Source organism: Tamandua tetradactyla, chromosome 12 (genome assembly GCF_023851605.1).
Source record: "Tamandua tetradactyla isolate mTamTet1 chromosome 12, mTamTet1.pri, whole genome shotgun sequence".
NCBI lineage: Eukaryota > Metazoa > Chordata > Mammalia > Pilosa > Myrmecophagidae > Tamandua > Tamandua tetradactyla.
The window spans coordinates 25,263,276-25,275,585 of record NC_135338.1 but is presented as its reverse complement, the minus strand read 5'-3'; the positions used below and the strand labels follow the sequence as shown (position 1 = coordinate 25,275,585).

General features: G+C 37.8%; 2 protein-coding genes across 4 annotated transcripts in view; one reads left to right on the top strand and one right to left on the bottom strand.

The window, feature by feature from the left end:
- Nucleotides 1-5,530, top strand: part of VTI1B (vesicle transport through interaction with t-SNAREs 1B) — a 42,973-nt gene extending 37,443 nt beyond the window's left edge. For both annotated transcript variants that reach the window (XM_077122807.1, XM_077122806.1), the window contains 2 exons: nucleotides 3,704-3,765; nucleotides 5,218-5,530. In XM_077122807.1, coding sequence (XP_076978922.1) covers nucleotides 3,704-3,765; nucleotides 5,218-5,314 — 159 coding nt within the window. In that variant the 3' untranslated portion in view covers nucleotides 5,315-5,530. The remainder of the gene's footprint in view (nucleotides 1-3,703; nucleotides 3,766-5,217) is intronic.
- ARG2 (arginase 2) overlaps nucleotides 3,893-12,310 on the bottom strand; it is a 67,770-nt gene continuing 59,352 nt past the window's right edge. Inside the window, exons 4-8 of one of the 2 annotated variants that reach the window (XM_077122805.1) lie at nucleotides 10,751-10,910; nucleotides 9,835-9,929; nucleotides 9,070-9,174; nucleotides 7,932-8,068; nucleotides 3,893-5,965 (exon numbers count right to left, since the gene is read on the bottom strand). In XM_077122805.1, the coding sequence (XP_076978920.1) occupies nucleotides 5,760-5,965; nucleotides 7,932-8,068; nucleotides 9,070-9,174; nucleotides 9,835-9,929; nucleotides 10,751-10,910 (703 nt within the window). In that variant the 3' untranslated portion in view covers nucleotides 3,893-5,759. The remainder of the gene's footprint in view (nucleotides 5,966-7,931; nucleotides 8,069-9,069; nucleotides 9,175-9,834; nucleotides 9,930-10,750; nucleotides 10,911-12,310) is intronic. The other variant, XM_077122804.1, reaches the window with a different exon arrangement.

Genomic DNA, 12,310 nt, shown 5'->3' with positions numbered 1-12,310 from the left:
GTTTTTAATTTTGAGATGTCATTTATCTGTTTCGTTTTTCATTGTTCACACTTTGGATATAAGGTTTAGGAAACGATCATAAGATTTTTAAGATATTTCCCTACATTTTCTTCTAAAAGCTAATATTAGCTCTAATGTTTAAATCTTTGATCCATTTTGAGTTAATTTTTGTATAGGGTATGAGATATGGGCCGTCTTCCATTCTTAAGCATATGGATATCCAGTTCTCCAAACACCATTTTTTGAAGAGGCTGCTCTGCCCCAACTGGGTTGGCTTGACTGCCTTATCAAAGATCAGTTGTCCACAGATGAGAGGGTCTGTTTCTGAACACTCAGTTTGATTCCATTGTTCAGTTTATCTGTCTTTATGCCAGTACACGCTGTTTTGGCCACTGTAGGTTTGTAACATGCTTTAAAGTCAGATAGTGTGAAACTTTCCACTTCATTTTTCTTCCTCAAGATATTTTTAGCTATTTGGGACACCCTCCCCTTCCAAATAAATTTGGTTGTTGGTTTTTCTATTTCTGGAAAGTAAGGTTTGGGGATTTTAATTGTATTGCATTGAATCTATAAATCAATTTGGGTAGAATTGACATCGTATAGTCTTCTAATCCCTGAACATGGTATGCCCATCCATTTATTTAGGTCTTCCATGATTGCTTTTAGCAATTTCTTATAGTTTTCTGTTTGTAGGTCTTTGTATCCTTAAATTTATTCCTTAATATTTGATTCTTTTGGTTGATATTGTAAATGGAATTTTTTCTTGATTTCCTCCTCAAATTGCTCATTACTAGTGTATAGAAAAACTGCTGATTTTGGGGTGTTGATATTGTACACCACTTTTTGTACTCATTATTAGCTCTAGTAGCTTTGCTCTAGATTCTTCAGGATTTTTGACATATGTGTATATCATCTACAAACAGTGAGAGTTTTACTTCTTCCTTTCCAATTTGGATGACTTATATTTCTTTTTCTTGTCCACTTATTCTGGCTGAAACTTCTGGCACAGTGTTGACAGTGAGCATTATGATGGTTAGGTTCTTGTGTCAACTTGCCAAGTGATTATGCCCAGTTGTGTGGTCAGGCAAGCACTGGCATGACCACTGCTGCAAGGATATTTTGTGGCTGGTTGATAAACTGGAAGGCTGGTGTATTAAATCATCAATCAGTTGATTGTATCTGAGGCTGATGGCATCTGCCATCAACTAAGGTGTGCCTCCCACCATGAGATAATCCAAGTGGTTGAAGTCTTTTAAGAAGGAAGAGATATTTTTTTCACTGCTTCTTCAGGCAGGAGCTTTTCCTGTGGGGTTTATCCAGACCCTTCTTTGGAGCTACCAGCTTCACAGCCTGCCCTACAGATTTTGGACTCTTCCATTCCCATGGTTGTGTGAGATACCTTTATAAATCTCATATTTACAGATCTCTCCTGTTGGTTCTATTTGTTTAGAAAACCCTAACAATCCTTGTCTTGTTCCTGATCTTAGAGGGAAAGTTATCATATCAGTCTTTCCCCATTGAGGAAGAAGTTCCCTTCTATTCCTATCCTTTCTAGTGTTTTCGTCAAGAAAGGATGTTAAATTTTGTCAGATGCCTTTTCTGCATCCATTGAGATGATCATACGATTTTTCCACTTTGATTTATTGATATGGTATATTAAATTAATTGATTTTCTTGTGTTGAACCAGCTTTGCATACCTGAAATATCATGGTGTATAATTCTTTTAATGTGCTGCTGGATTTGATTTGCAAGTATTTTGTTGAGGATTTTTACATCTATATTCATTAAAGAAATTGGTCTGTAATTTTCTTTCTCGTAGTATCTTTGTCTGGCTTTGATATTAGGGTGATGTTGGCTTCATAGAATGAGTTAGTTAGCTTTTCCTCCTCTTCAGTTTTTTTTTTAAGTGTTTGAGCTGGTCTCATACTAATTCTTTGTTGAATGTTTGGTAGAATTCACATGTGAAGCCATCTGGTCCTGAACTTTTTTGGGGGGTGGGGGGGCTTCTTGATGATTGATTCAGTATCGTTATCCTGATTGGTTTGTTGAGGTCATCTATTTGTTCAGGCTTTTTAGGAAGTTGTTCATTTCATCTACGTTTAGTTTATTAGTATATAGTTCCTCACATTACATCCTTTATTTTTGTGGGGTCAGTGGTTATGTCCCTTCTCCCATTCCTGATTTTATTTATTTGCATCCTTTTTTTTTTGGCAGCCTAGCTAAGGGCCCATTAATTTTTTTGATTTTCTCTAAGAACCAACTTCTGGTTTTGTTGATTTTATCTGTAGTTTTCTTATTTCTGCTCTAATCTTTGTTTCTTTCCTTCCATTTGCTTTGAGATTAGTTTGCTATTCTTTCTCTAGTTCTTCCAGGTGAACAGTTAATTCCTTGATTTTCACTCTTTTAATATATGTTGTATTTTCATTTGTCTCAAGAGATTAACTGATTTTTCTTGTAATTTCTTTTGACTCACTGGTTGTTTAAGAATATGTTATTTGGGCGGGCCACGGTGGCTCAGCAGGCAAGAATGCTTGCCTGCCACGCCAGAGGACCCGGGTTCGATTCCCAGTGCCTGCCCATGTAAAAAAAAAAAAGAAGAAGAATATGTTATTTAGCCTCCATATATTTGTGAATTTTCCAGCTCCCTGCCTGTTACTGATTTCCAACTTCATTCCATTATGATCCAAGAAAGTTTTTTGTGTAATTTCAGTCTTTTAAAATTTGTCGAGATTTTATTCTGGTGGTTTTCACTCTTTTACCTAGGGTTTTTTGTTTGGCTTAGTTTTCTGTTCTTCAACATTCAGTTCAATTTATTCTAGACCTCCAGCACAGCTTCTTTTTAACCGATTAGAATGTTTCAGCTCTTGTTTTTCTGGTTCTTGCCCTGTCTGTATGTAACCTTTTTTTGAGGAGCATTGCCTCAGATATGATGGACTCCAGTCAGATTTTCCCACACCAGACAGGCCCATGTCTGAGGAGGATGTAACCAGTATCAAGTTTCCCTGAAGGTGAGACTGACCCAGCAGGTCATTAGACTTCCCTTGTCTGGGGCAGTGCTGAAGCCTGAGAATGATAAAGAAGTGAAAAAAAGAAAAAAGCCTTTCGGAGCCAGACCTCAGTTCCCTGCGTTTGCCAATTGAGCTTAAGTTGTTGCTCTGTGTGTCCCCCTTTTTGGGGTCCCAGCCCTTTTCCAGTATTTTGTGCTGTCCAAGTCCAAAAGCTTCTGTTGTTTTTGTTTTTTCCAGCAGCCCTGCCCGCTTTCTGCCCAGGCAGAAACTCCCAGTTCCTGTAGTGCTTACTCCAGGTTTATCTCTGCTTGGGGGCTGTGTTCAACAGTCTGAAATTCTTAATTCTGCAATTAGAGTTTGGTTGACCTACCTTCCTTGCTCCTAGTAGATTTTGTTTCTTTTTTCCTTGAGGAAGCAGCCTGCGTGCCTGTGGGTAGGGGCACCAGCCTCCACAGCTTGGGAGACTTACTGTGTGGAGTCTCAGCTGTTGTACTCATTCCTGACTGGTTTATGATGTGTGTCTGGTCAGTGAAGTCCCCCCAACAGTTGTTCTGTATATTTCCTGGCTATTTACTAGCTGCCCTGGAGGACAAACTAAATTTCACACCTCACTGCACTGCCATCTTGTGCCCCTTTTTCCCAAAAATGTATACTTTTGAAAGAAGGGGAAGTAATTTCTATTTTCTCTTCTCAGCTGGTAAACACAAGTGAAAACTTGAGCAAAAGTCGAAAGATTCTCCGTTCGATGTCCAGAAAGTAAGTTTTAAAAATAAAGTCATAAAATTAATTCCCTTTAACTCTTTCAGCAAAGAATGTCAAACCTTGTTAACAGTGACTTACAGAGGTCCTGAGAAAGCATCTCAGCATCTGTTGCCACTCCTCTTAAACTTAATACCATCTAGTAGATCAGAAGAAGTAAAGGAATATGACCTTGTATAGTTAAATATCTCAGGACAGAATCCTCTTGTTAAAAGTGTACTGTTTCACCACAATTTTAGGAAAGTACAAACTGCTCCAAAAAGGTTCCCATGGAAAATTTATCACCTTTTAATCCTAGTTTATGTTCTTTAGAGAAGACAGCAGCTGGAAATAATAGAACTTAATATTCCTTGAACTTTATTTGTAAAAACTTGATTAGAAAACTGTTTTTCATTGCTACTGCTTAGTACTTGCTTTTGGCTCTGCTTGCCCCTTATGTGGGAGTTCTGACTTGTTAGCAAGAAGGTGACTTACAAAGAAGAAAAACAAAAAAACCTTGAATGCTGACTGCAACAAAATCAGGAGCGGAAAGGAGGCATTGCCGTTGAGGCTGAGGTTTGGGATAAGTGGGTTAGGTGCAGTTCCTTGGGACATGGTGGCCCAGCATGAAATGGGACTACAACTTAGTCATGGAACTAGCAGGAGAGGTGGAATTTTCCTAAACAGCAGTAAATTCCTTGCGGAATAGGTAGAAAACTTCAAATTAGAGCAAACATGGGAACCAGAATGGGATTTCTTTGTGTTAACAAAAGATAGTACTTTTTTTTTTATTTTAAGTCCCCTATATAACCTTTATAACAGAGATAGCCAGTTAGGTTGGGAGAAATGAGGGAAAATAGGAAAGAGTTTTAGAAGGATAGAAAACTTAACAAAGGTTTGAAAGGCATGATGATGTGTCTAGCTACTTATCTCAAAGCTGGATTTTAACACTCAAGACTGCCTCAACCCTTCTCATGACCTGTGATCACGGCTGTGGTATGTAACTGATGTGGATCTATATGGTTAGAAAATGATATTATATTTCTTCTACTTCGAAATAGGAGTCACCCTGATTTCACAAATGGAAGAGTTGGAGAGAAAAAATATTAAGTATACATGTAGAAAAGTATTCTAGAAGAAAAACTATTGTCAAAATAAGGGAGTAACTACCATTTAAAGGCAGTTTAGAATCAAAAACATTTTTTATGCTTTGGTATTTCCTAGTTTTCAGCATTTCTGTGAGGCAGACAGTGTTTTCCCTAGGTGACAGCTAAAGAAATTTACAAATTGTCATTTACCAGTTAAAGAACCTTGTAAGTACTTATTGACTGAGCGGCTCTGTGATTCAGTAAAAACTGTATTTGCCTCATAGTATCCAGGCTTGACCCCAGGTCAAACTACATAAAATTAAAATGAAAAGAAAGGTTATTCAGACTTCTGATTACACTCCTCCTTTGCTTCTCTTTGTAGAGTGGTGACCAATAAACTGCTGCTTTCCATCGTCATCTTACTGGAGCTAGTCATCTTAGGAGGACTGGTTTATTACAAATTTTTTCGCAAGCATTGAATTTTCTGGGAATAAGTTTGTGGACCAGAACTTAGACCCTGTGACTGAATGGCATCAGGAAGATAGAATAAACATGTTGCTGCTATGTGCTGACAGTTCAAGGATGCACTCTGTAGGAAACTATGGGAGGAGGGTGGGAAGATGAAAAACCTCTTAAATGTGAAGGAACAGCAAGACCAGTGTGATATACCAAGGTAATAAATGCTGTTTATGACATCTTTTAATTTACATAATATTCCAAACATATTAACCCCCTGAGAACTGCAAAAATCTAAATACATGTATGGTAATATTATTGGTCACCAAAATGGAGAGGGGACACCACAATTAGGAGAATGCAAATTAAGGCAATAGGGACCTACCTAACCATTTAGTATCTGCCCCCTCAAATGTCTTGCAGCTCTGGAATGCCCATCTTGAAACACCTATCAGTACATAGTATTTCCTAAATTCTCACACGTTCTGCACTTTCTGATTCATCTGGTGAACTGGGAGTAGGAAGTTGGTCATACACAATGTGTCCTCCCTCCCTTGTCTGACCAAAACTTGAAGCAATCACATCCACTGCCAGGCTAGCTGTAGCCTTTGCCTCTTCCTCTGAAGTAGCCAACTGAGGATTGACTTCAACAAGATCCAGTGCTGACAGCAACCCTGGAAGAAAAAAGTAAGAGAAAACCTCAGAAAATACCCTAACTGCTCCTTTCAGTGAGAATCCCACCTCGACAAAGAACAAGCCAAGGTAAAAACAAGACTCATTTTCTTTTATTTAGTTTATCCACTGCCAGGAAGTCCCTTGCCCATCATTTACCTGGCCATGAATTTAAGTTAAAACACTGATCCCAGAGTAAGGTTGAAATAGCCTTTAAGGGAATAAAATAAGTCTTCCCTGTTCAACTAACATAATACGCATAGCTTTCAGGCTTTCTGGAGAGATTTTAAAGAAAGGCTTAAGAGGGGCAAGGGAGCTCAAATTAAACTTAAGAGAAATTATACTTTAGTTGTTATTCTGGGCCAAATTAATCTGCGTCTTTCAGAGTTATCTGAACAAATCAGTATATAAGAATATAAGTATCTGAGAATAATATTTTTGAGTAGCCATAAAGGCTGGAAACATGGGCACATATGCCTAATTGTTTATTGATTACTTTTTTTTTGATGTATAGTGGGGGTCACATTTCATTCTTTTTCCATGTGAGAATCCCATTATTGCAGCACCATTTGTTCAGTTTTTGTTTGCTTGCTTGTTTATTTCTTTTGGGAAGTGCATGGGCTGGGAATTGAACCCAGGTCCCACACATGGCAGGCAAGAATTCTACCACTGAACTACCCCTTGTACACCCTTATTGATAGTACTTTATAGTATATGATATGCTCAGTGCCATTACATCTGTTCATTGCATCACTGCTTATTAGCAATGCATAGTTCAGTGCATTGTGCAAAACAACGAACAAGCATATTAATGTGCATTTCCATCCATCCCTGCACATATCTCTGATTTGTCTCTGGTTTCCAGTGACAAATCCTGTGCCTTTAGCATACCCCAGAAGTTTAAAAAAAAAAAAAAAAAAGTTACCTGTGTTTCTAAACTACTCCCACCCTATAAATTAGTTTAAGCAAACTGCTTTCTGTGTCTAGTTGCCAGTGTCATGAGAGACGCTGTCTTTTGGAATAAAAGAATCTTTGCAGTGGGGAAGAGAGGAACAGGCATGACCACTGCCCCATCTAAGTGCTCAAAGTTACCAACCCCTGCTCTAAGTGGCGTCATTGGGAAGCAAAGTGGAAGATTAAGCAAACTCCCAAAATCTCTAGCCACCAACCCAAGGATCATTAGCAGTGTCTGAAATTTATGGTGCTATCAGATCTCAGACAAGCATTCCTCTTCTGTTCTGTGCAAGGTTTAAGCATTTCTCAATGTCCATTTCTATCCCTGATACTCAAGGTTTCCTATAGCCCTGGACCTTTCAATCTGGTGTCTCTATGCTTCTAGCCACACCCTAATCTCATGATATGGGTACTGAATTATTAAATGGTAATTGTTTACATCTTGGAATGAAAGGCTGTTTAAAGTAGCCTTAAAACCAGAAGCTTTTTGGCAAATGGAAAGTTTGCAAATAAGCATAAGTTTTGGGACAATAACCCCTTACAGCCACCCTTGATAATCTAGAATTCACCTTGCCACTCTTTCTGCCAGCCATTCATTTTCCAATATGTCCACATTAAAGCTTTCTTCAAACAAGCTCTAGTACTAGACTTACCCTAAATAAAAGACCCAAGATAGTGTCCTACTTTGAAATAGCTTCCAAAGATAACTCCAAACTCCCAAGTTCTGGAAAAAAAGCAATCTCTTAATAGTAGAATAAATTATAACTACTTGGCCTTGCCTTCAGACAAATACAGATGTGAGGAACTCTGTTTGTGTTTAATAAATGTTTGAGAAGACTACAAATAAGTTTTTTGAAAATTACTTAGCATATTTAGGTACAAGACAGGTACCTAAATTTATGCAAAAACAAAGTCTGCAATGACATGGAATAGTAGAAAAGACTCCCTGCAGGTAAGAGACTTCAGCATATTTACTTAAGTAATTAACAGCCTACAGGCCTGGTTGCTACATACCTGTATTGTGTATTTCTTCAGTGATATACATGCCTTCTCGGTAAGTCAATCCCCCTACAACAGGGGTACCTGTGGCTGGAGCTAGCGTAGGGTCAAATGCATCAATATCAAAACTCAGATGTATTGGCCTTTGTCTTCTACAAAGAAGGAGGGTAAAGAATAGTCATTGGTTATGCTTAAACATTTCATCCTTCCTATGGTTGCAACTCCTTGATTTTATTACTGTTAGTCCTGGTACTTTAATACAGTAGATTTCCAAGATTTCTATTCCTGGAAATGACTGAATATTTGGTTTTCTGCACATTACTTTACGGCACTAGCATTTATTCTGCATGTGTTAGATTAATCTCAGTTTCTATTTCTGACTTACCCTGAGCATTAGAACTCATAAATTAATAAAACTCATAAATTAATAAATACCAATAGAGGGAGTTCTTCACTTCCATGACACTGGGCGCTGATATAGTCTAATTTAAGTTGAACTGATCTATCTTATAACTGCTGTGATTCTTTCGGCAGCTGAACTTAACTCTGATTTATATCTGCAATCTTAGCGTCCTCTGATTTTAACTTTAGCCCAGGTGTCCAATGACTGAAACTAATATACAATACAATATCCTTATACCAAATAACTGAATTTCTTAACAGTTTAAGGAAGGCTATACTACAGGTAACAATTCTGACAATCACCCAGAAATAAAGGCTCAGTATTAGGGAAGTGCTTTTAAAACTAGCATTAGATTAGCATTCACATATCTGTCAATCTTTCTGTCCTGGCAAGATTTACTTAGTATAAAACTCCTTTCAGATGAAGCAGTAGTGAGGCTAGGAAGAATGGAACAGTGAATTCCTCTCATCTGAAAAGAAGCACTAAAAATGAAGCTGAAGAGAAAGTAATGAGAGACAGGATCTGGGCAATGATTTAAGGAAACCCCCTTCTTATTCCAAAAGAAGAATATGACATTTCATAATATGCCTTTCTGAACTATTTCCATTTTTTATATGTGCATATTTTGCTTTTTTTTTTTTTTTTAAAGAAAATCTCCCCTCATCAAGAGACAGGCTAAAGTGCTACTCATTGGTGATTTGCCCATTTCCCTTTGCAATCTAGAATTAGACATCCATTATAGCTACATACTTGCCAATCAGCAGATCAAATGTCTGTTCCATGACCTTCTGGATACCGAGTCGATCGACATCCCTCATGGAAAAATACTGGATATCATAGTTCTTTAAAATAAAACTGTGGTGAGATATAAAGGAAGAAATCCTTAGTTTAAAAAGCATTTTCCACAAATCTGTATTTAGGGGGTGTGCCAGTCTGAATCTGTGGTGGACCCCAGAAAAGCCATGCCCTTTAATCTTCATTCAATATTGCTGGGTGGGAACATGTTGATTGTTTCCATGAAGATGTGACCCACCCAATTGTGGATGGTAACTTTTGATTAGATGATTTCAGTGGAGGTGTCTCTCCACCCACTGAAGGTGGAATCCTTTTAAAAAGGAAACATTTTGGAGAGAGTCCCTTTTTGGTAGAGCCATGAGAAAGCCAGCAGATGCCACTATGTTTGCCATGTGCCCTTCCGGCTGAGAGAGAAACATTGAACAGCATCGGCCTTCTTGAACCAAGGTATTTTTCCCTAAATTAGACATTTCTATCAACTTGTTTTAATTGGGACATTTTCTCAGCCTTAGAACTGTAAACTAGCAACTTACTATATATATATATATATTCCCCTTTTTAAAAGCCATTCTGTTTCTGGTATATTGGATTCCTGCAGCTAGCAAACTAGAACAGGGGGATTTTGCCTTTATACTGACCTTAAGGCAGGTTAAATCAAGGACTAGCCTTTTAAATGAAGCATAAATGGTTATATTTATGCATAACCCTAATACAACTTACTGTTCGGGAGGGTCCACATCTCTTAGACCAATATACACGATATCTGGGGAAGAGATGCAAGGTTTGATCCAGGAAAATCCTGGGAGTTGTGGTACCTATGAAAAGAGGAATGAATAGGATTAATCAAGAATTCTTGATCTCACCAAGATAATCACCCTGTGCCTCCCAGGGTATGTTTAAAGCAATACAAGATGCTCTTGATCTGGGAAAGAGAACTGATACCGGTGGAAATGGAGCTGAAGAGCACAGTACAGCTTTCTCAAGAAAATTTTTTAATCTCTTCTAATATAGCCTTGGTTTCTGATTAACTTATCTAAAATAACAGGAATACTGCTGATTAATCCTTTTCCATCTCTTGCCACATTCCTGAATTGCTTATATTACTGAATTGCTTACTGAATGGTTCTTGAAGCATAAACCTAGTTGTCATCTCAAGTTGCCAACTGCCAAAACATTCCCGCCTAATGAATAACCTTTGTAATATCCTGGTTTAACTTAGTCCTCACTGGGGTTAGGGTTGGGGGGACATACAAGGATTCTAGTCCATTCCTGTAATGGACTCCCCTATCTTCTGAACAGCATAGTAAAAATATTACCCATAAATAATCATGATTTCCCTTGTCTTCTAGACCAGTGGGTCTACAAATATGCCCTGGAGCCTCTAATCAAGAAGTCCTCAAGCTGTGTGTTTGCCCATCACTAGAGTTACTACCCATCACCCCTTTCATTTCTTATCAGCTATGGGCCCCCCTGAAAGTAGGGATCACATCCTAGTGACTTTCATAATCCCAGCATCTATGAGAACATCTAGCCCATAATAGGCCACATTCAACCCATACTTTAGAGAATTACTGAATTAGACACTCAAAGCCCCACTGGAAGCCATTTGACTTTTTTCTCATTTTGGCCCACTGACCTTGTCCTGTAGTTCCCTGAGGAGGAATGAAACTGGCTGTCCGTGAAGATTTCCAGATGAAGTGGTGAGGGGTGTATTAATGTCAGCATGGGCATCAATCCAGATGACACAAAGATCTGGGCAGTGCCGGGTATGACCACTAATGGTACCGATGGCCAGACTGCAAACAACAAATATAATAATCCTCAACTAGTATCCTTAGCCAGTGCAGCTCACACTCCGTCCTGAGGGCAAAGTCAGGGCACCAGAAATGACAGGTTTGGATAAGACAGTCCCAAGGGATATAGTTGCCTAAGATTAATCTTGGCTGAGTTATGGAGATATGAAAGGCTTTTAAAATTTAAAGCTGATAACTGGTTATATGGTAATGTGGCAGATGTTATTACTGCCCCAAATCCATATAAATTGATCCATTAGCACTGGCACAAAAAAAGGAACAAAAATATTTGTTCAGTGAATGAAATCTAGTTAATTGATGTGGTCTATAGGTAATGACTCACAGAAATGTTTAAACCTCTTAAGGAACAACCAGGAGAAACAGTTGTATTAACTTTTTTAATCATGCATAATATACAGAGTTCCCATATGCCACTTTGTTTTTAAACACTTTGCATTAATGTGGTACATTTGTTATAATTCATAAAAGAACAGTTTTGTAATTGTGCTATTGACTATAGTCCATTTTTTAACTTAGGGTTCACGTTGTTGTACAATCTTTTTTTTATTCAAGTAACATATATTAACTCAAATTTCCTCTTTAACCCACATTCAAATATATAATTGATTGCTGTTAATGCTCACAATATTTTACTACCATTACCACCATTACCAAAACTTTAAAGTCAGCCTAATAAAACTTCAATTTAAGTATGAACTCCTCATTCCCTACCTCACCCCATGCCCTGGTAACCTGAATTCTAGATTCTGACTATGAGTTAACTTATTCTAATTATTTCATATCAGTGAGGTTTTGCAATATTTGTCCTTTTGTGTCTGGCTTATTTCAGTCGACATGATGTCTTCAAAGTTCATCACCTTTTTACTTCATTCCTTTTTACAGCTAAATAATATTCCAATGTATATACCATATTTTATCCATTCATCAGTTGGACATTTCCTTCCATCCTTTGGCAATTCTGAATAATGCTGCTGTGAACACTGGTGTGCAAATGTCTGTTCAAGTCTCTGCTTTCAATTCTTTGGGGGTAGAGATCTAGAAGTGGGATTGTTGGATCATATGGTAATTCTATACTTAACTATCAAACTTTTCCACACCAGCTGGACTATATGGTAACTTTTTCAGGATAAAAATTAGAAAACAGTGCAGCTTTTTCAAAAGAGTATGTGATACTTCCTGAAACTTGAAAAGTCATATAAAAGACTGACAATAACAGGGCAACCCAATTAAAGATCTCATTAAGGTTACTGAATAAAGTAAGTTTATTTGCATATCAACTTACATATATTAGTGTGGTGTTCAAATATCCTTATGTGTTTCTCTGTTTTTGCCTTTCCTTGCCTTTGACCTCTGCTTCCATCAGCCAACTGCCCTATGTCAAC